The sequence below is a fragment of the Danio rerio genome, chromosome 23, assembly GCF_052040795.2.
Source record: "Danio rerio strain M-AB ecotype USA chromosome 23, GRCz13ab, whole genome shotgun sequence".
Taxonomy (NCBI): Eukaryota; Metazoa; Chordata; class Actinopteri; order Cypriniformes; family Danionidae; genus Danio; species Danio rerio.
The window spans coordinates 32,824,998-32,847,913 of NC_141043.1; the positions used below are offsets into that span (position 1 = coordinate 32,824,998).

The 22,916-nt window shown below is 34.8% G+C and overlaps 1 protein-coding gene across 5 annotated transcripts in view; it reads right to left on the bottom strand.

Moving 5' to 3' along the window:
• The window catches only part of tmem201 (transmembrane protein 201), a 29,612-nt gene extending 7,005 nt beyond the window's left edge, over positions 1–22,607 (bottom strand). For 2 of the 5 annotated variants that reach the window (XM_087305902.1, XM_087305901.1), the window contains exons 1-7: positions 22,402–22,600; positions 19,862–19,982; positions 18,824–19,012; positions 17,521–17,700; positions 14,561–14,913; positions 12,401–12,604; positions 6,183–6,409 (exon numbers count right to left, since the gene is read on the bottom strand). In XM_087305902.1, the coding sequence (XP_087162028.1) occupies positions 6,183–6,409; positions 12,401–12,604; positions 14,561–14,913; positions 17,521–17,700; positions 18,824–19,012; positions 19,862–19,982; positions 22,402–22,511 (1,384 nt within the window). In that variant the 5' untranslated portion in view covers positions 22,512–22,600. 5 annotated transcript variants of the gene reach the window in all.
• Positions 22,608–22,916: the final 309 nt, after the last annotated feature.

Genomic DNA, 22,916 nt, shown 5'->3' on the forward strand with positions numbered 1-22,916 from the left:
ATTTTCACAGTATGTTTGATAAATATTTTTTCTTATGGAGAAAGTCTTATTTGTTTTATTTTGGCTAGAATAAAAGCAGTTTTACATTTAGTTAAGCCTTGAAATGTCACTTTAAGCTGTATAGAAGTGTCTTATCTAGTGAAATATTATTAAATATCTAGTGAAATATTGTTTACTGTCATCATGGCAAAGATCAAATAAATCCGTTATTAGAAATGAGTTATATAATAACCCAATTGAATAAAACAAAAAGAAATGTTCCAAAACATTGTTTACAGAGAAATTTGGAATCTAAAAAATAAAATAAAAATAAAAAAGTAAAAGATTTCATGAGGTAATTAAAATTAGCCATCCATACATATTATTACGAGGTAGAAAAAACTGCATCAAACACAGAGATCTCATAGACAAGTATTTATGATTAAGTCAAGAGCATAAAGATCAAGCTCTGTCCTTTTCTTTCTTTTTTTTTAATCACACCTGTCAAGCCGCTGCATCTGATTACAGGAGGCTGACATTAGCCATCTCATCTGGCCTCTTCTGAAGATCCACACATGAAACAAACCATGATTCTCCAACAGTCTCACAACAGTCATTTAAACAGTGCTCCAGACATCAGCCTGATCCTGGGCTTTAAAAGCCTGTGTGTATTACAAAGTCCCGCTTACAGAAAGGTCAAAGTTAAAAGCAACACTGAACCAAGCTGTTGCCCCTGCAATACACTTTGATATATAGTACATACGCTGTGTTCATAGGTTTTAAATGCATAACCAAAATCAGACTGGGAGAAAATGGAATTCTTGTTGTGAAACAGCTCACCCAAAAATGCAACTTCTGACAATTTCTACTCAAAACTGCATTCTTGCTCTTCAGATACTATATCAAACAACTAAAAATGTATTATAGGATACATTGAACTGCATACTAATAAGCTCTCAAAACGGAATATAGTTCAAACATCTCTACAGAATGACTAAGTTGATATAATCCCATAAATTCCTAACCACGTTTTTTGTTTTCCCATCCTAAATTGTCTGTTGTCTCAAATAAAATATCTTGTACAGCACATAAACTTTTTAATAAAAATGGTTTTTACTGTTATGTTATTATTTTATATCATGGGTTGAATAATTTCTCGGGTTAGATTAGGTATTTATGAGTGCTATATTATTTATTTTTTCTTCCATGTTCCTTTTTTGGAGCTTCAATATTTGAATATAAAAACAGTGCTTAGCATAAAGAGTACACCCCTCACAGACCACCTTTTAAAAGGGACCTATTATGTACCTTTCAACAAGATGTAAAATAAGTCTCTGATGTCCCAAGAGAGTTTCTGTGAAGTTTCAGCTCAAAATACCCCACAAAACCTTTTATTAACTTTCTGAAACTGCCTCTTTTAAGGCTTTTTTTAGGTGACTGTCACTTTAAATTTAAATGAGATTGTGCTCTTCAAAAAAGGGTGGAGCTACAAACAAGGCTAACGCTATCTCTGAGAAAAACAGAAGAAGTGTCTCAGGTAATCTAGGGAGACTTCAGTGTTCATTTGTGCATCCTAAAACTCTACATACATTCATCAATATGTCAGTCACAGACAATATCTATGGCAGGTACGGTTTGAAAACTTATAGAACAGAGTGCTAATGGAGAAACTGCAGCTTCTGATTCAGGGCTGTCTATACTCTGATGACATTTGCAATGGGAAAGTGTTTTTAAGACTTTTTAGTCAAGTGTGATTATAAAAAAAAAAAGAAAAATAATTTGTACTAAATAAACTTATCACAGTCCAAAGATTTATACACCCAAATTAATATGTTGATGAAAATATAATATAGAAACTTTTATAATAAATATAGAATATAGAAAATATATAATATAGAAAAATTTGATTAGTTGAAATTTTGTGCAATACCTTGTTTAATTTTAAATCTTTGGCTATTCCTAATAATGTTCAATGACCAAACTCTGTTAAACTTTGTTTAAATGCAAATTATTGGCCATATTCAATGAGAAATGGATAAAAAAATATACATATTTAAATGTGGACGTACTCATTGATGTCTAAATAAATATATCTAACAATAAAAATTACTTATAATCTTAAAAAAAAAGTAATTTTCTAAGATTTTTCCTCAATTAAAAAATTTATCAATTTATGAAAAGCTCGAAACCTTTCTTCATTCAAGTGGTGGCAAACACAAATATATTCTTTTCTTGTTTAAAAGCAGGAGCGGAGAGGTGGTGCAGTGGGTAGCGCTGTCGCCTCACAGCAAGAAGGTTGCTGGTTTGAGCCTCGGCTAGGTCAGTTGGCATTTCTGTGTGGAGTTTGCATGTTCTCCCCGTGTTCGCGTGCGTTTCCTCCGGGTGTTTCAGTTTCCCCAACAAAGACTTGCGCTATAGGTGAATTTGGTAAGCTAAATTATCCATAGTGTATGAGAGTGTATGGGTGTTTCCCAGTGATGGGTTGCAGCTGGAAGGGCATCCGCTGCGTAAAACATATAAGTTGGTGGTTCATTCAGCTGTGGCGACCCCTTATTAATAAAGGGACTGAGGCAAAAAGAAAATGAATGAATGTTTAAAGGAACGATTGTTTATAAGCAGAGGCTCGATTCTTTATTTTGATATATTATACTATCTTATATTCATGTAATGGACACAGTCAGCTGTTTGATGTCTATGTAAATGACTGGTTCAGTGAAACATTCACTCTAGCTACCACAGCACCGCTGTCTCTTCTTTTAAACCAAGCTGATATGTGGTTGGATGCAGTGTCGTTAAAACTAGCACTGTTTTGTTTCTTGTGCTGCAATGCATCTCATATGCAACAGAATGTTATTCATTATCAGTTCTAGAAATCTGTCATCAGATCAGCGCAACGTCCAACAAAATTCGGTTGCAATAATGGTATAAAAAGTTTGCAAAATGCGATAGTTTATTCACAATCTCCAGCCCCACAAAAAGTTGCACATACAAGTTTGCAATAGGATTAGTAAATAATGAAAGATTGAATTTACGGGTTGTTCTTCTTTTAAATTTAATGGCATAAGATGAAATGGACCAGCTGTTAATAAAACAATGCTACATCCTGTAATTGGAAACCCACGAGTGGTGGGAAAATCCCGGTGTTATGCAGGTAGCTGGAGAGCATACAGATTGTTTCTAAATCACACTTTGCAGTTTTCTTTGGCAGTTGGCAAAATTCCCCAGTGAGGTGCGGCACCGTCTGGGGTGAAGAGTGAGCCGAGTTCCTTCTAGCAGACATTCAGTCAGTCAGTGACCCACATCTTTCCCATCATGCACCTCTGCACTGCTTCCACAAAACAGCACCTGGGGCCCCTCACTATCTGCACAGTGCTCAGCTTCACAAACTAAAGCAAGGCTATGTTAACATGGGAATTTCTTTTAGACAGTTAATGTAATAATGAGGGTTTTTTTAGCTAAAACTGTGGCTCTTGGTGATACATAATATAAGATGCAAGTCAATGACTATCAGCACTTTGAGAGTCATATGCAATAACATACAGGCAAAACAAAATAAATAGTTATTGAACACTTAATTACAACACACACAGTACAAACTAATTAATTGTGTGCCACTGTCTTCACCATAAGGTGAAATGGTGGCTCAGTGGTTAGCACTGTCACCTCACAGCAACAAGGTCTCTGGTTCGAGTCCTGTCTGGGTCAGTTGGCATTTTTTGTGTGCTCTCCCCGTGTTCGCATGGGTTTCCTCTGGGTGCTTTGGTTTCTCCCACAGTCCAAAGACATGCGGGTATAGGTAAAATAAATAAACTAAATTGGCCGTAGTGTATGAGTGTGAATGAGTCTGTGTGGATGTTTCCCAGTACTGGATTTCAGCTGGAAGGGCATCCGCTGTGTAAAACATATGCTGGATAAGTTAGCGGTTTATTACGCTGCAGCAACCCCTGATAAATTAATTAATAATGTATTATTATTATTATTATTTAAATAAATTATATATTGTTGTGTGTTTCTGTGCATCTATTAATTTGCATTTAAATAATTCAATAAAATATTAAACATTTATTACACATTATGACACGTACGACGTTCATATAATTTAAATATAAGTAATATAAATATATACACTATATATATATATATATATATATATATATATATATATATATATATATATATATATATATATAAATATATCATTTGGAAAATATTTTAAAAAGAAGAAAAAATTCGAAGGGGGCTAATAATTCTGACTTAAACTGAATATACAGTAAATATAAACACACAAGTTGCACGTTTTAATAAAAACAGATAGTAAAAAAACAATGCTAATATAAAAAATTTAATATATTTTACTATATTTACATACAGCATTATGAAATAAACATATATTTAATATCATTATTATTTATTTTATTTATTCAGGAGATAACATTGAGATAGTACTGTCTCTAATTCCAGTGAGACCTGGTCAAGACGACAGGGAGCATATAAAATTTCACATAAAAATCACAAACAACAATACCACAAAATTACAAAATCTCCATTCGTAAAAAGAATTTATGTTATTAAAACTTAACTAAATAGTATATTTCAATATTTTAAATAAACCGTCTATAAGAAGTAAGAAGTGTATAAGAAGTATAAGGGTGCTTTCACACCTACACTTTTGTTTCGGAACGTATCTCGTTTGCCCAGTTAGCAATCGCGCTCTGTTCCGCGCCAAAGTAATCGCTCCGAGATCGCTTGAATGAGGTGGTCTCGGCTCGATTGAAACGAACCCTGGAGCGGTTCGATTGTAGTGAGAAAGCGATCCGATCCGAGCGCGGTTGTATCACTGTGTTTTATGGATATGTAATAGGCATATACGGCTATATGAAGAGAGAATTATGAGTGGGGTGGGAAGTTTCGCGAGTCTCCGCATGCTCGCAAACGAGTGATGATCTCCCGGTAATCTCGCGTCTCCCTCCAGGTCCTCAAATAGGCATCATCGCGCACCCTTCTCACCCCTCCCCACCGCGTCTCTCCTCAGACACGTCGCGCGCACGCACCCTGTCAATCACCCCCAAACCACCACCTCTCCTGACAGCTTGGCGGGACACTGCAAAATAAACCCTGACACTCTGACCAATGTGAGGAGAGTTTACTCGCACGTGACTTGTTTTAGCTCTTTTGGTCCGATTAGAAACTTTGCAGTGTGAAAGCGAACCGCTCCAAGAGCAAAGAGCACCAATGTAACAATTGTAATCTCTGTTACGGAACAACTGAATCGATTCACAGGTGTGAAAGCACCCTAAGAAGTGAATAAAACCTTTTAAAGCAACTACTATGTTTAACTTCATAATCCAGGGTATATGCAGGAATCCTAAAGATAATTTCAATACCTTTTTAAGACTTTTAAAAGACCTTCTCAGAATATTTTAAGACCTCATTGCCACTTCAAGTTCTAATCAGCATCAAACGTTTAACTTAAACTGTTGTAGTTAAATAAATCATAGGAGCACAACCAAGCAACAGAACTCAAAAAAGCTCAGAAGAAACAAAACTTGAAATAATAAATAACGCCGTTGTTTTTAGCGACAAGCTTCAGCCACTTTTTAAACTCGTCGTTCTCCAACCAGGAATACGCTTACATTTGCCCATTTGCCGTCTGTTTCGCTCTATGGTTTTGCTACACGTGGAGAGCATCACATCACCTTTACGCATTTGTAGCAAACTATGTGACATTACCCGGACGGAGGAGCTTGGCCGGACATGCCTCGACCCGAACCAATCGTGTGGATCGAGCATGCAGTTGATAATATTAAAAAAAAAAAAAAATACATTTATGCTTTTTTTTTGGAGTCAAACAACGCTTGAACAAAATTGAAGACCTTGTTTAAACGCCATTAAGACTTTTTAATAACTTTTAAGGGCCTTAATTTTTTCATCAATAAATTAATAAACTTTTATACTTTTTAAGACCCCACGGACACCCTGTTATCTTAAATATTAAGTATAACATAATAAACACAGTATAATAAATTGATAAATATACAAGTATTTAAAAAATTAATAATAAGTAGCTTATTAAACAGTTTTAAATTCCAAAGTAATGTTTGGCTTAAATGCTAATCCTATTAGAACAATGACAATACATATGACATAAGACAATTTTTATTCATGCGACAAAAAAGTGCTGAATATTTTCAACATGCACTGACCTGCGCGTGCAAGTGAAGGGATGGTGCCCAAAGAGAGGGCTCTGTTGAGCCGGCCAGGCAGTGAGGAGGGGGAGGCTTTGCGGGTTCGCTGGCTCTGCTGGCGAATCAGCAGCTGGGACAGGTTGGGTGGAGGCGTCGGGATAAAGGTGGAGGATTCAGACACAGGTGCAGACAGCAGCGGCCCATGATTACAGAAGAACTCTCCTGGAGAACCACCAGACAGATACCTGAAACACACAGCACTGCAAATCACTCTTCTGTTACTGAAAACTCGATTCTGTTTTGTGTCAAGTAGCCAATGGGAGAAGAAAGAATAATAGTTTAATAGAATTCTAAAGCCTGGAGAAACTGAAAATATGAACAAGTAGGCAGATTGTGTGTAAATGTACACCTCATCATTGCTCTTCATTTAAATAAACTATAAACTAAGTACAATTTGGTGAAGTAAAGATTTCAAAGTAGATAGTGTATAAATGACATATCTGTAAATTATGAATTAAATCATACATCAGTAATATCTCAGTGTATCTCCGCTTGCTCAGTTCAGACAACCGATAATATGCAAATGTCTTAGTTATGTTATTATAATACATAAGGGTACAATCACTTCCCTCTATAATGATTATCCAAATAATTTAAGGTTATGTTCACACAACACGGCTTTCAAGCAAAACTGAAAACATGATTTTGACAATAGTAGTTTTGGGATCTCAAAGTGGCTTTTGAGATTTATACTTTTACTGTTCCCATGTAAAGCACAAAAACGCTAATTTATGAAATAGTATAAATGCATAGGCATGTAAAATTGATTGACTAACCAAAACAACAATGCCAAACCACAAGACTACATTAGCACAGGTACTTTTTGTTTCTTTACAAAGCAAGAAAGTCATATCGCCGTCCACTGGCCTGGCATGCACAAGACATTGTTTCAGTCTTTTTTGTCGATGATTGAGAACAAGAATCATTCACGCAAACTTCAGTACATCACCCTCATATAAACGTACCCTAATTCTAGTTTAAAAAAATGCCAAACACAGTTTGCATTTTGTAAGTGTTTTATTTCACTTTCATAATAGGGTTAAACAATACAAGGTATAAAAGAATCCAATACAATCCAATCTTAGTACAGCGATTACTCCAACATGCTGCTTTACTCCAATTATAAAACAACAACAACACTCCAAAGACATCATAACAAACCTTAGCTTACGTTTCTGGACGGAAATGGTTTTACACTATTCAGCATTGCAATTCACATTATATCTGAGAGGTCAGGTAAAGAACTAAAAACACAGTGATCTGTGGTTGATGGTATACCAGAAAGAGCAATGGCAAAATATATTCTGACTAGAGGTTTCTATAAATAGGCCTATTTGTAATAAAGAACCAAAAAGCTCAAATGAATGTTTTAGATCTGTAATGGTCAACGGCCAAAACAGGCTCTAAGTGCTGTTTACACCTCGTATTAAGATACATTCTTGCCAATCAGATAAAAAGTGGACTCCTTCAGAGGTATTCAAAATGCTCTAATTAGACTGCTTTCATAGTGTAAATGCTCATGTGCTCAATGCATACAAACTGAAGAAAAACAAAAACGACCTAATTTCACCTTAATGATGTGATGAGCTTCAAGAAAGCAAATCAAAACAAAAGCTCTTACAATCAAAATATTGGTATCATTCAATTTAGTTTCAACCACTCGCTTTCGCAATTACTTGTCCACACACAGATCTCCGCAGATTTCTAGCCTACCAAGTGTATTTACTTACATGTGTACATTTATATCTATTCAGCTTTTAAATCAATTTCAGTATTATTGCCTAATATGAAAATGATCAATTGATTTATTCACAATACAGTTTGTAAAGTTATATTTTCTGTCTTTTAGTAGATATATTAGATGAGAGACTTGATTTGTTTACTAAATAAGTGAATCTAAATGGATTTGCAGTGAAAAGTAAAAAGTTATTATTTTTTATTTGATATATTAGGTGTTCAGTTACGATACTCTCGAAATATTTTAGCCTAAATTTTGTGCAGAAATAGCAAAAAATGCCAGCAGATTCTGCCTGGCCCTACTTATAAGCTATGTAACGTGGGTTTATTAATTCATCCGTACACTCACAAGAAAAGTGATGGAGAGCATAATGAAATACAACAAATGTTCTCTATGAAATCTGAATATAATTTACAACATGAAATGCATATGAACACGTTGATACCAGGCGAAGTTTAAAGGTTTAAGGGTACCATAATTGCTTATAAGCACTAAACTAATCCAAATCTAACCCTTTAATTGACCTCAACAGTAGACATTATCAACAGAAACCCATTTACTTTTATGACTTTAATATCACCATGCGCCTTCTGATACAACAAGCACAGACCTGTATTTTCAGTCTTACCGTATAAATCCTTAGTGTTAAATTCAGCTTCATTCAGTTACACTCACATTCTATATTAAATAATATAAAGTTTGGGAGGGAGACATGAGGTGACATTACAATAATAAAATAGGTAGTCAATGAAGTATTGAGTATACTCACAAAATACAGTCTACTGTGCTACATAAATGTTTTACATTATTTTGAGATACTAGTATTAATGTCAGATTCAAATACACACTATTAGTATTTACCAACCAACTTTGGTAAAAACATACTATGATGACGAGGAATATGAACGTCTACAGTAAAATACTTACATAACAGAAATGTGCCACAAACAGATCACATTATCATAACAATAAAAAATTCGGTCATCATTTGCGCTCTATCCAGTCTTTTCTTTGGCTGAACACTGATGAACGTGTTTTTGAAGAGCATTTATAACCAAAAAGTAGACGGAAACCTTTGATTTCCATAGTATTTTTGTTCATGCTATAGAAGTCAGTGATGACAGAGTTTTAACTAGAGCTTTTTACATAGGCACATTTCAATTTTGGCAGTTTGAAATTATAAATATGTCAAAGCTTGTTGAGAACCTTACAGTTTGTCAAAAGTGGACAAGTACCACTAAATCTGCATGGACTAAAAAGTTTGTACACCCAAAAATGACAATTCTGTCATTATTTACTCAAGTCTTCAAAATTTTATGAAATTTCTTGTGACAAACACAAAATAAGATGTAAAGAATGAGATCCCCATAATAACTCAGTAGAGACGTCAACAATTTGGTTCTGCATGTTCATGAAAACATCATCTTTTGTGTTTAGCAGAAGATAGAAACATTTGGAATATTCGAGCTTGCGTAAAATGAAAGTTAATTTCTGGGTGAACCATCCCATTATTACACATGAGTGCTCGGTAAACTCACAAAATTTGAAAAAGACTTGATTTGAATAACACAAAAGCTGCAGACAGTTAATGTCTAAGTCACATTAATAAGCACTTTGATCACAGCAAAAAATGAACTTCACAGCATACGCCACATGCATACAGTAACTTGGGAAATACAGTGTTGCAAACCTACAGAAACATACAACCTATAGTCATACACTCATATGATGTCACACTCTAAAACAGCAAACACATTACAATACATAACCAACAGGTAAAAGAGGCTTTTCATTATAAAGCTTTAAAAAACATATATAAACAAACGTTAGTGGAACGTGGAGGCGACGTTACAGCGCTTTAGTGTGGTTAGCAGAATTCAAACTAAATAGCGTGTAATAAAATGAAGTGCATTATTCTAATTTTACAGTGTAATAAATATATGGTGCACAATACAATAAGCAGTGCCAAGCAAAGTACTTCGTTAACTGATTTCTGTGTCAGTAAACTAAACATTGCATCTGTTCTGGATTGATGTAATAATCAGGGCCCAGTTTTTCCAAAGGTAATCCAGTCAGATTTTGGATCATGGATTGGATCAAATCTTGAAAATTAGTTTTTCAAAAGTAACAGAGAGATTTTGAATTAAGATCTGATTAATTAACATCTGATTAAGATCAAGCCTGCCCTTTGGGTTATTCAAAATTTTGACCAAATTGAGATCTATTTGATCCAAAAAACAGGATTATCCTGATCCCGTCAGAAGGGTGGACTCAGTTGTGACTTTTTTTTACCAAAGAAAATAAAAAAGTCACGAACTTGACATACAATATAAAAATTCCTTTATATTTAAAGCCTATATGAAGCATGTCACATCTAATGAGATATGGTAAACAACAACAGCAAAAAAGTATCAAAGCAGTATTGTTTTAGAACAAACTAGGGTTGGGCGATGTCGCCCAATTTGGCATTGTACGATGTCTAATGTAAAACATCACGATGGACGATAGCATCATCGTCGTGGGTGGCGGTGAATTCATTATTTATGAATAATTAATTAATTAATTATTTGTAGCCTACCGTTTCAACTACCTGTCCCACATGGCGTTTGTTTAACCCATGACCAAATCATAAACAAATAAAGATAAGTTACACACAAATTGCCACCTGTCAATCACTTTTTCTGCGAGACTCTGGCATGAATAGACAGAGTGATCTGTGTCGTTACTATGGCTTTGACAAACTTGGTTGGTAAAAAGGTGCAAAACAAACAGGAACCAACCAACAGTATCTAAGGTTTTTCGCTAAAATTACAAGCGTGAAAGCGAAAGATTAAAGCAGTGTACTGACGCTGTGAGCCTGTGACTGACTGCTGGAGCTCAGATGTTCGCATACGCTGCAGCGTGACAGAGTGTATGTGCGTTTTCAGTGCTATATTGTTGAAGGAGGGCTTTTCAGAACTTAGGTTAAACGCCATTGTGGGTGTGGAACATTTTCGTTCTAAAATGCCAATTTAAAATAAAGATGTATTAGTGTAAATGGGGCCATGCGGTTTTTTTCCGCAAGCGGATTGCCGCTGCGACAGGGGCGGGGATCACGATTCCGGCTCAGCATCGGGATGTCTATCAGCCATTGGCAATGGATGATGGCATCATCTATCGACCCAACTCTAGAGCAAACTAAAAAATGTACAATGTTTGTTGATTGCAGTGTTCCTGTTTTTTACCATTAAAACAAACAATGGCTGTTTGTTGCCACTGGTATTTTGCCTACCTGTTGTTCTTTGCTTAGCCAGTAGGCTACACTCTTGGTTCCATTTAAGGCTCTGGTAAACAGGGTTTGGTAAACCTGAAATTTAGTATTTGGATCACACTGATCCAACACTCTGAATTATTTGATCCAGTTACATTTTTTTTTAAAAACTGGGCCCAGAAAATCAAATTGTCACACAAGGCTTTAAATTAAGATTAAGAATCTACACAACTAAACATACATATTTGACACAGACATTCCCAAATCTGGCTTGTTGAAGCTTACTACAAAATAATAGCTTCAACTAAAGTATGTCAGCAAATAAATACTGATTTTACGGTTTAAGTGAGATTGCATATAGGCTTTGAGCGATAAAATAATGTCTATTAAAGTTGAGCATTGGGTATTGTTACGTTATATCTTGTAATTTTTAAATGACAATTCCATACTGCAACAGTCAAATCAGTGGTAGAAAACAAAAATCCCAAATCTCCCACCACCATCCATAAAATGGCACCACTATTTCTTTATGCACAAGAAATCTTGCATTGAGTCATACAATATTAATTCAAATACTAGGCTGTATCTTCAGTAGCCTTAAACCCCAATTTAACCAGTATAAAACTAAATGTAAAATGTCTGAAAGTAAAGTGTCAAATCAGAGGCACACTGGACATTTTACCACTAGACTACAAAAAGGTAATAAACACTCCTTTTCTAGTGTTCTGAGCTAAATAAATCAAAGCAAGCACCAACACTGATCTTTTAAAAAATAGTATTTTGTTGAGGGCCTAGTTAGCAAGTACCCTAAAGCAGTGTTTCCCAACCCTGTTCCTGAAGGCACACCAACAGCACACATTTTTATTTTTTATTTTTCGCATTTTCCTAAACACATTCACACTTGAATTAACAGAACATTAGAAGAGACTCCAAAACCTAAAATTAATGGGATCCAAAATATGTACAGTTGGTGTGCATCCAGGAACAAGGTTGGGAAACACTGCCCTAAAGGCCATGGAGGTTTATAAATGAGTGCATTAGTTTGTTAGTGTAAATTGAATAAAATGTTTGGAAGAATAATGTACCAATCTGGCAAAATCGAACCCTTGATTCAATATGTCCCAAAAGGGTCTTGGCTTACAGATCCCATTAAATATCTTAGCTTAGTGTCACTGCTCAGATTCTGACCTGCGACCTCTGGCTCTTCTCTGACTTGTGGATTTGCGTGTTGCCACAGCGGCAGCGAATCCCACCAGACAACACACAGAAGTGATGCCAAACTTGACCATTTCCAGCCAGCTTGGGACGTCTGTCTTCAGGTAACACTCGGCCAGGTAGAAACAGATCACCAGGAGCCAGAGCACAGAAGCCACAGCATCAATCCTCCTTAACCTTGAGAGGAAAAAAAAAATTTCTTTAACTAAAGATTTTATTTAGTTTATTATATACATGTATATATTGCAATATACAGTTGATGACAAAATTATTAGCAAATTTTAATTCTTGTTCAAATGTTTCCCACGTATAATTTAAAAGATTTTTTTTCTAAACATTTTTAAATATAATCTCTTTAATAACTAAGTTCTAACTATTTTTGTCTTTGTCATAAAGACAGTACATAATATTTTACTAATTATTTCACAAGAAACTAGTTCTCTTAATTACGTTAATTAGATAAACTAGACAAGGTCATTTTGACAATTTACTGGACAACAGTGGTTTGTGCTGTAGCCAAAAAAAACTTAAAGGGCACATATTTTACCCCTTTTTCAAAATTTTATATAAATCTTTTGTGTCTCTAGAATGTGCTTGTGAAGTTTCAGCTCAAAATACTCAGATTATTTATTAGACCTTTGTTTCCCTTGTAAATTTGAGCTGTTTTGGCTGTAGCTGTACTTGCTGCCTGTACCTTTAATGCATACGAGTTGGTTCTCCCCGCCCGCCATTCCCATGTGCATGTCAAAGCCAAAGAGATTGCTCATTATTGCTATGATGGGTATATCTTCTCCCGCATAAGCAGCAGTGACAGACAGGAATGAAGCAGCTCTCCCATTCTAACTACTTTAAGAACTTCCCCAATGACTATTTGATGTATTTGTTGTGGAGTTAATTCAAGCCTTTCTGCAATGATGAGTCACACACAATGTCATTATAAAGTTTGGGGATGCGTTTAGCTTTGCACTGTTTTTGCATGGCAAATGCAACGGGATAGGTTAATATCCACTGCTGTATGGACATCCGTTTTGTTAATGTACAAAATTTAAGTCCATGAAACAGGATTGAAGAGTCTTTTATAATAGTACTGACATGAAAAATTACAAAACAATTTTACTGTCTTTATTAAAACATGCACTGTTTTAGAAAAGTTTTAAACTTGTAAAACTCATTCTTAAGATGCTGCTGATTACAGAGAGCTGAAGAGATCGTTTAATCCAGTTGGTTTACGCATATCCTGTCTTGTTGATATGAATATACGCATTACTTTGGATACAATTTAATACGTAGCTGTCAATCAATAAGGTGGGCGGGGAAACCGCACTCCTATGTCATGTTGATGTAGGCCTCAAAACGGGAGGGATTTGGATACTATTTTTTACTGTCAGAAATTTGAAAAAGAGAGACTTACTGTGTTTCTATCACTCTAATATGACTGTGGACACACTATACCTACACACAGTTCTGTCTAAACAGCTTCCAAAAGATGATATTCATCATAGGTGCCCTTTAAGAGAGCTAATATTGACCTCCTTGGATCTTATATTTACATTGTTTGATTGCAGCCAAACTTAAATAAGAGAAAAAAATATAATAAGAAACAATGAAATTTTTTATTTTATTTATTAAAATGTTTTGGTAAACATTACTTGTGAACCTTAAACAAACAGAATGGCAAATAATTTAGTTTTCAACAGTATGTATGTATGTAACAGATACAGGGACACTGGAGCATTTCAAAGTCACATCGATAAGCTGGTTTGTCTATTAGTGGACATATGAGCAATCCGCTGATGAATAGCGGCTTTAAAAAGTTCCAGGGTCCCTGTATCTATGTTTACACTCAGTAAAGAGCGGTGAGTTCAGTGAACTGATAACCTTCACGGCCAATCACAGTAATTTCTGTTGAACATGTGAACACTATGGTAAATCAGCGCTGTTTAAGAATATGTGCAACAGCACTCAAATGTTGGTGAGAAATGGATGTTTTTGAAAATGTCAGTACCGACCGGTACCGAATTCCAGTACTGCGACAACACTTGTGTATTATTTGTGTTTAATTGAAATGAATGAATACAAAAGTAATAAAACTAAAACCACTTTTATATATTTATTATTTTAATTTATTTTTACCTGACAGGTCCTGCCATTAAGACACCTGTGATGCAAGTAAGGAGTCCAACAGAGGCCACGGCCATTTGGTGGTCACTTCCGGACTGCCAGAAGAGTCGAGCGTTTTCCACTGCTTTTTCCGGAAGGAGACCCATCAGATCGTCCCACATCAAGCTGCCCTCATCAGTCTTGCTTTCATTCTCATTCTGAAGGACTCGCTTAGGTGGAACGACTCCTCCGCTCAAGGTCTGCGTGACAGAGGGGCTCTCGTCTACATATCCAGACAAAGCCACAGCTACCAAAAAGGCACAAGCGAGAAACGTAAGAATCCTGAGCAAGATCAACCAGGCCGGGGTGGAGAGAGAGTAAGTGTTCTGAAAAAAAAAAAAAAAGATGAATACTCAGTTGATATGGGAATAGAGTTTGACACTTGCATGTCAGGCTTGATTAAAAGCTAAACATGAATCAACAGTAGCTGCACAATAAAATACTAGCAAGAGACAACAGGTCTTTCCTTATCGCCGGCAATCACTTCCACACATTTATCTCCGGTTTAAGAAAACACCAGTAACGGACTGATCATTAATCACACTTTATGCGTGCAACAAATGCTAAGTTTGCAGTTAAGTTACAGTTTATCAGGGCAAAATCTGAATTCAGAGCAATTTTCCATGTCAAGCCTTTGGCCTCTAATCAGGCTCATAGTATTCTTGCATTTACACCTCCGAGTAGAGCTGCACCATTCTGGATAAACTACAAATTAAATTTTTTGATTCTGAAATGACAGCTTAACAAAATATCAACAACAAAAATAAGTGAACAAGTAAAAAAATTAAGTAATAAAATATTAAATTTACATACTAAAGGTTTTGACTAAATTGTATTTGCTGCAGAATCATTTTAAAATACATTATTATATATAAATGACTTTTTAAATAACTTGCTCATTTCTGTTTAGGTGTGAATCAGCATATTTGAAGAATTTAGTTCAATTATTCTGTGACGAATGCATATAATTTGGCTGATTGTTGCCACCTACTGGTGTAAGAATTGCTACAATCATCCCTTGACTATCAAAACACCTAACATCAGTGTTTATATTCCAGTTACAGCAGCACATCTGTACCTATTTGAATATTTGTAAAAGGGCTGTACGATATATCGTTTCAGCATTGATATCGCAATGTGCGAGTCTGCAATAGTTACAACGCAGGCATCTGCAATGTAGTTGGGATTATAGTTGACCAGACATTACAGTTACTATATAGTGTAGTAATTTCAAATTTTAACTTTAGAGTGAAAGTTTATTATTTGCATGCGTTTTAGGGCCTGACTGTAAGATTTTGAAGAAAACTTAAGCCATTTGGGCACAATAAATTAAACATTTGTGGCTTAAAGATAAATTGAACATTACATAATTACTCAATAAAAATAATACTGGTGTTTATATTATTAAACAGTGATTATTAAATTTCTGCTTCTGAATACTGTTTGACTCCCCAGAAAAGAATTGTTTATTTGCATCTTTTGTCTATTGCATTTAACTATGCTTGTCATTTTTTAAATGATACTTTATGCAGATACGCTCCCATACAGAATCATCCCAATTGTTCTAAAAATATGAATTCTTTACAAGCTTTTCAAGTCATCTGGTGAAATTGCATTTATTTCGCAACATATATCGCAGTTATTGAAAATATTGCTATGTCATTTTTTTTGTAACCATGTCCTAATTGCAGCCCTAATTTGTAACAATGTTTAAAATAGTAATACTAGTTGAAAAGTCTAAAGACTGAAGGCTTGTGCACACCAGGACTGTTTTCGCTTCAGCTTATCGTCAGCATTTTTTGAGACGTTGTTCTGCATTCATACTCAAATGACTGGTGTTGAGCAGAGCAAACATGCAAAATCACTCCCTGACATTAGATGCAAAAATACCCCCGGTACACAAGATAGCGCTGTGCAATTTTACTCCTCTGATAGTTGCTTGTTGCACAGAAGTCATCACCTTCATGCTTTTCCCTCATTTAATAACAAAGCTTTTCCACATTATTTAAACAACCTCAAAAAAAAAAAAAAAAAAACCCTGGCCAACTGTTTGCAGGACAAAAGTTAAAAGCCATGAAGGAATATTTTCAGTGAAATGAAACTCACCAATGAATCCTATTTAATGTGCTCGGCTAGACAGTTGTATGCTTGAGTGCCACCAAGCTGTGTATATTCTCTGTAACTTCGGCAGCTCAAGGAATAAGAACTAAGGTACCAATCTCATTGCTCTGGCAGTTTGTAATGCATCACGTCAAAACAAACCAAAAAATAAAAATAATACAAATTTGAATGATGCATTTACACCTGGCTTTTGTGCTGGCTCACATTGGCGGGCATTGTTTAGTCAAGAGCTGTTGAAAGAATAGTTCATCAAAAACTGAACATTTTCTCATCGTTTACTCACCCTTCACTAGCCACAAACCCGTTTGACTTTATTTCTTCTGTTGAACAAAAAGGAAGATATGATGAAGAAAGCTGGAAACCATATGCCAATGGTTAAAGTTTTTCAGCTTTCTTCAACATATTCTTTAGAGTTCAACACGATAAAGAAACTCATAAAGGTTTGGAACCACTTGAAGGCAAGTATACAGTATTTACATTTTCATTTTGGGGGAACTATCTTTTTAAACATTGGTGATAAGCATGAGTGAAAAATCTGGTGTGCATGGGCTGAGAAGCCGTTTCATAATCATAAATGAAAACTGCTCTCTCTATGCCATAGAATTGAATGTACCAGCTGTGACCGTCAAAGGTTTAATAAACATACTGACCATTTAGATTTAAGAACATGGGTGTTTAAATTAAAATAGAAATCTTTTGATTAATATTTTACCACGCAGTTCTGTCTTATCATGGCATAAAAGAGCAGTCTTTTGTATTTTTCATGACAAGTTTTTGGCTTGATTTGAAACGGTAAATATAGAGATGAGCACCTTAATGAAGGCTTTATCTGCGTCCCGAGTGCGTCTGAGCTGGTGGTTGAAGAGCAGCGCCCGCAGCTGCCGGTTCTGGTGTTTGATGTAGTACTCCACTGCTGTCTGGCATGGTCGGCACAACTTGTAGGTCTGTTCGAGGTGGTGCTTATAAACTTCAATCTCCTCATCGTAGTTTTCCTGCCAGCATGTTACACACATTGCAATCAATTTTACTCTCAGTGTGCAAGTTACTTGTTTTTGAGATGATGCTTTTCACATTATATAATAAAGTAAACCCAAAAGCCTTTTTTTATCCCAATTAATATTATTTTAGGGTATGTAACAGATGCCCATTGAAGAACATAATTAAATGGTTCGTTCATCACCAAAATAAAAATTCTCTCACCATATTAGGCCTCAGTAAACTTAGATTTTTCAAGTTTGAAACACGCGAGAACCACACAATTCTTCATGTTGAACACAAATTGATTAGGTTAACTTGGTCATTTTTAGAAATTAAAGTGGAATGAAGAATTCAGTTGTCCCCCAAAAAACGTAAGAATCGTGTTGTTTTAACTCATTTTAAATATATAGTTTGAACAAGCAGCAAAAGTCGCTTTTGAATGTAGTTCAAGCAGTTTTCAACTTCAGAAATGGACTTTATTTTGGCCTGATTTTGCTCAAAATTGTATTGTTTTCCTCTACTTTCAGGGTACATTGGTGTCATTGCTCACCCTCATCTCTTTCTAAAACTATGTTAATCAGGTTTCAACTAAAATTTTAAGTAACTTAATATTTTTAGTCAGTTTAATTGATCCAAGTTGAGATGACTAGAAAAGTTCATTAGATTCAAAAAAAAAAAAAAAAATGAAGGCAGCAATATTTTTTTTAACCGTGTACATTTTTAATTTGTCTTCAGAACGCAAATCAAAATGTTTTAACCAAATCTGAGAGATTTCTGTCTCTTTACTTAATCCACTTCATACAAAAAGGATCAAAAATAAATCCATGTAAATTCTTGGGAAGAGACACAAAATAAACATTTAATTTAGACTTGATGTTTAGGCTTCACTGTATCTATTAAATCATTTTATATAGAAGGCAGCAATCAAGTATTTATTAATTAATTCTTCTTTTTTTAAGTACATTTAAATATCTTCATTTGTGTTTCTAAACGGAAGTAATCAGTTAATGAGAGATATTTTTATTTAGGTTTAAACGTACCCTTTTTCCATCATTCTAGTAAATCATAAAAGACTCATTTAATTCTGAAACACTGATTGCCTTAAAATGAAGAGATCAACTTCAGTTATAAACCTACATCCTCCCTGGGGATGAACGAGGCCAGCTGCTTGATCTTCAGTGTCTGGTTGTTGTTGCACTTCTTGCACAAAAGCATCTGACAGTTGACCCACTGCAGGGTCTTGGGGGTCTCAGGGACGCCGGCGGAAACACCATGATTCAGATGTTCCATGTACTGAGCAGGAATGGGTTTGTTGTAGTCCCCATTCTGAAGATCCAAAACAAGAGAGAAAAAATGGAATTGGTTGCTTAATAAAGTAAATAAATGTGCATTTAATGAAGGTCTAAATGACATTCATTAAATGCATAAAACGACAGTCGAGGTCATTTGTAAATCATGGGAAACATTCCTTTTTTATCATAAAAAAAAATGTATCCAGACATATTCCAATCTAAGGAAAAATATAAAAACTAAATAATAGATTTCACTTACATAAACTTTACATAGACCTCTCATGATAATCAATATATCGACTTATCACACAACACATGAACATGACCTCAATCATTTCTGGTGATGCAATATATATCGTCCATACATAAAAACCAATTCTAGCAACATTTTAGCTGATAGCGCAACATCTCTATCTCTAATGGAGGTGTCAGTGTAAGTATTTGTCATAGTATTTACTATAAAATACTATAGTATATTTTCATGTGGGTGTCTGACAACCGACAATAGATCTGGTAGCAGATATCGCAGCCTCTGTTACTTTTTACCTTGGACTTTTTTTGTTAAGATTTATTATTATTTATTTAGGATATGTGTTTTCACATTCTGATTCCAATGCCTAATTGTTAAAATGACTATAAATAAATTAAATATTCTTAGGAATGAAATATGATGTGTTCTTTGGAAGAGTGTACTTGTCTTGCATTGAGATGACATTATACTGTCATTCTGGCATTATATATGAGTGGCATAAAATAGTATTAAAATGACAATAATATTGTTTATCACAATATATTTACTGCAATATATTGTACAAAAAAAAGAAAAGATATTATGACAGGACTAACTTTAAATTGATTAAAGATATCTGCATAAAGTCAATACCTCCTGAAAGCCATTATACTGTTCACAATATGGACAATCCCAGCAGTTTCTGTTCCCATAGGGGACAACTGTGTCCTGATTGCAGAACCAACAATTCACTTGAAGATGAGTCGGTTTCTTCCTGTAGAAAAGAGTAAAGGTAAAACTGCTGCAGAAGCCAAAACTTAAAAAGTTTTTAAAACACGATCAATCATCGCATAAAAACATTTTTTTCAGAAAAATATCAAAATATACAAATGACAAAAATCAAATGGAACCGCAAGAGTCCTCTTTAAAATGCATTATATGAATTTTCAAGAAACATTCAGTGGAAAACAACAAAGCCTGAAATTTAGGCCCTGTTTACACTATTACATTTTAGTTTGAAAACAGCGTTTTAGAATGAAAATGATCTGCGTCCACACTGGCGTTTCATCTCTCTGATTCTGTTTATTTGACAGATTGTTCGTCTATATTGTATAAACTTATTGTACGTTATACTTTTATAAAACCCGTTTTTGATTATTAAAACTGATATTCAGCTAAAGAGACAGGTTATGGTTTGTATTTTTTAGGCAGTAATGTTATAGGCTCCGTTTGTTATAAATACGGATACAGTGAAGATGACAGTCATATAAATAAATAAATACACAATGCTTTAACATTTTTAATGTCTGTTAAGTTGCTAATATCAAAATCAAAACAGGCAGTTCCTTATATTACGTTGATATTATATTACGTTACATTTGATTTTATTAAGAAAGTGAAATAAAGTAGCCAGCGTGAGGTAAATGACTTTATAAAGTAGCCTACACTGTTCCCTTTGAAGATTTACCCGTTGTGTTCTCGGGGGTTTGTTTAAAGAAAGGATGCAAGACTGAATTTTGTGTAGGCTACTTCATATTGAGAAAAAGCCCCAATCGAATGTCAGCAGCCATGCCTACATTTTTAGATGTCTCCGTTTTTCATCATCCACACTGAGACGGAGCAGCAGCGTTTTAAAATGAAAATGGCCTTTTCAGCATTTTAAAAATGCTCCGTTTTCAGCACTCGAAAACTCCGGCGTAGTGTGGACAGATGGCGTAACCATTGCAAAATATATGCGTATTAAAAACTAAATCGTATTAGTGTAAACGGGGCCTTAAAGCTAATCTACTGAATGCAAAAAAGTAAATTAGCTTTTTCAAACAGGACAGTGACAGTCTTGAAATCTGAGACTGATTACGCAAAGCATGAATAGAGCTTGATTGAACCGAATTTGAATAACTAAACTGATTAATTAGATTAACTTGACAACGGCTTGATTACACTGACAAATTCAACCTGTGACAATACAAATCAGTGGTTCCCAACCAGGGGGTCCAAAGAATTGATTTAATAATTTAAAATAAGGAGAAACAATGTTTAAAAGAATCATATAACCACATATCAAAATCTTTTTTTTTTTTCATTTTTATTAAACCCCATTTAACTGGTGGTGGTGTGGAGAGACCATCAAAGGTCTGCTAAACATAATAAAGGGTCTGCTGACTGATGATAATTCCACATTTCAATGACTCCAAACGTCCACTTAACGTCTGAAATTGACATCTATTCAATGGTTTGCATATGAGCAAATGTTCTAACAAATATACTTTCCAGATGTAAACAAAACATTAAATAGACATCTCAGTCATATATGCCAGCTATCAGGCTTAATATGCATTAATCTGGTAACATTTGCTTTTATAAATAGGCATGCAGTAAATTGCAAATAGTTAAGTCATTGGCTAAAAAGAAGGCTGAAAATATATGAAAGAAAGGTTGAGAAGTATCAAGTCATGACATGCCTGTTATTATGAAGAAATCTGAATAAAAAGGAATCCAGGAAATGAATCATCTATCATACAACACCACTGCCAAATGAAATGTAACAATTATTTACCAATTAATTAATTTCTTGAACAAACCAGACCAAATATAATTCACTGCACATCAGAACAGACAGTTTATATGATATCAATATATCATATAATATCAATAGTTCGCCTATTGTTTTTAGGCTAGCACTATATGCATAACTGATTTCTGACAGTTTGATGCTAGTGTCTTTTCTGAGGAAACTGCTCTTACCATGGTAAGAAATTTTACACTCAAGATAACAATTATTTAGAATAGCTTAAAAATAGATATAAAAGACTTAAGGAGGAGCTATAAATGAAGTTAACTGAATAAATACAAATGCAAAGCATTGTTTATCCTTTTTTAAAAACAATCATATTTTGTTGTATTCATCACATTTGTGTTAGAAACCATAAATATAACAGTGCATTGTGCTTTGTTTTGTTCTTGGACCAAAGATACGAATCACGCGCATTTGTATCGCGCGCTTAACACTATCTGTGCGCGTGAACACCTAGTTATATTTTTCAACACAAGACTGTTCAATGAAAAAACTGCTCAAACAATCAATTATCAGGATTCGTATAGACAATAGTCCAATTAGTTTACGGCCCTAACTAGATACCAATGTCTGATATATGAGGCCCAGCGACATCTTATGGGCAGGGACACAATAATACCTGGTTGCAATTCTGTAGATCAGCGCTCCTCCTGCTGCAACCGCGGTCGCTCCCACGCCACCGACTACAAGCGGCGGATACTCTATTAATATTTGGTTCAAGGCCTCCATTGCAGATCGATATTTTGACAGTAGTGTTATTCAAAGGAAGCTACACGCAACAGGAGGGCATGCGGCAACAGACGCGCGCATCAATCTACAATGGTCATTTCCAGGTCACGAGGGCGGAATCGAGATCCTGTCAAAATAAAAGTTACTTGGACGGACTATGTGAAGCCACTCTGGATATAATAATAATAATAATAATAATAATAATAATAATAATAATAATAATAGGTCTTTCATAAATTTAGTATCTTCGCCTTATTTATGTTTTCTCATGGCATTTTTGATGAGTGTGCAGTGTACAGAATGATGGTTAACGATTACTATAGATTTTATCAGTATATTTCAATAAAAGACACGCTTTCTCAACAAGTTTTATGGTGAGTTTTGTACTGCTACAGACTTATATAT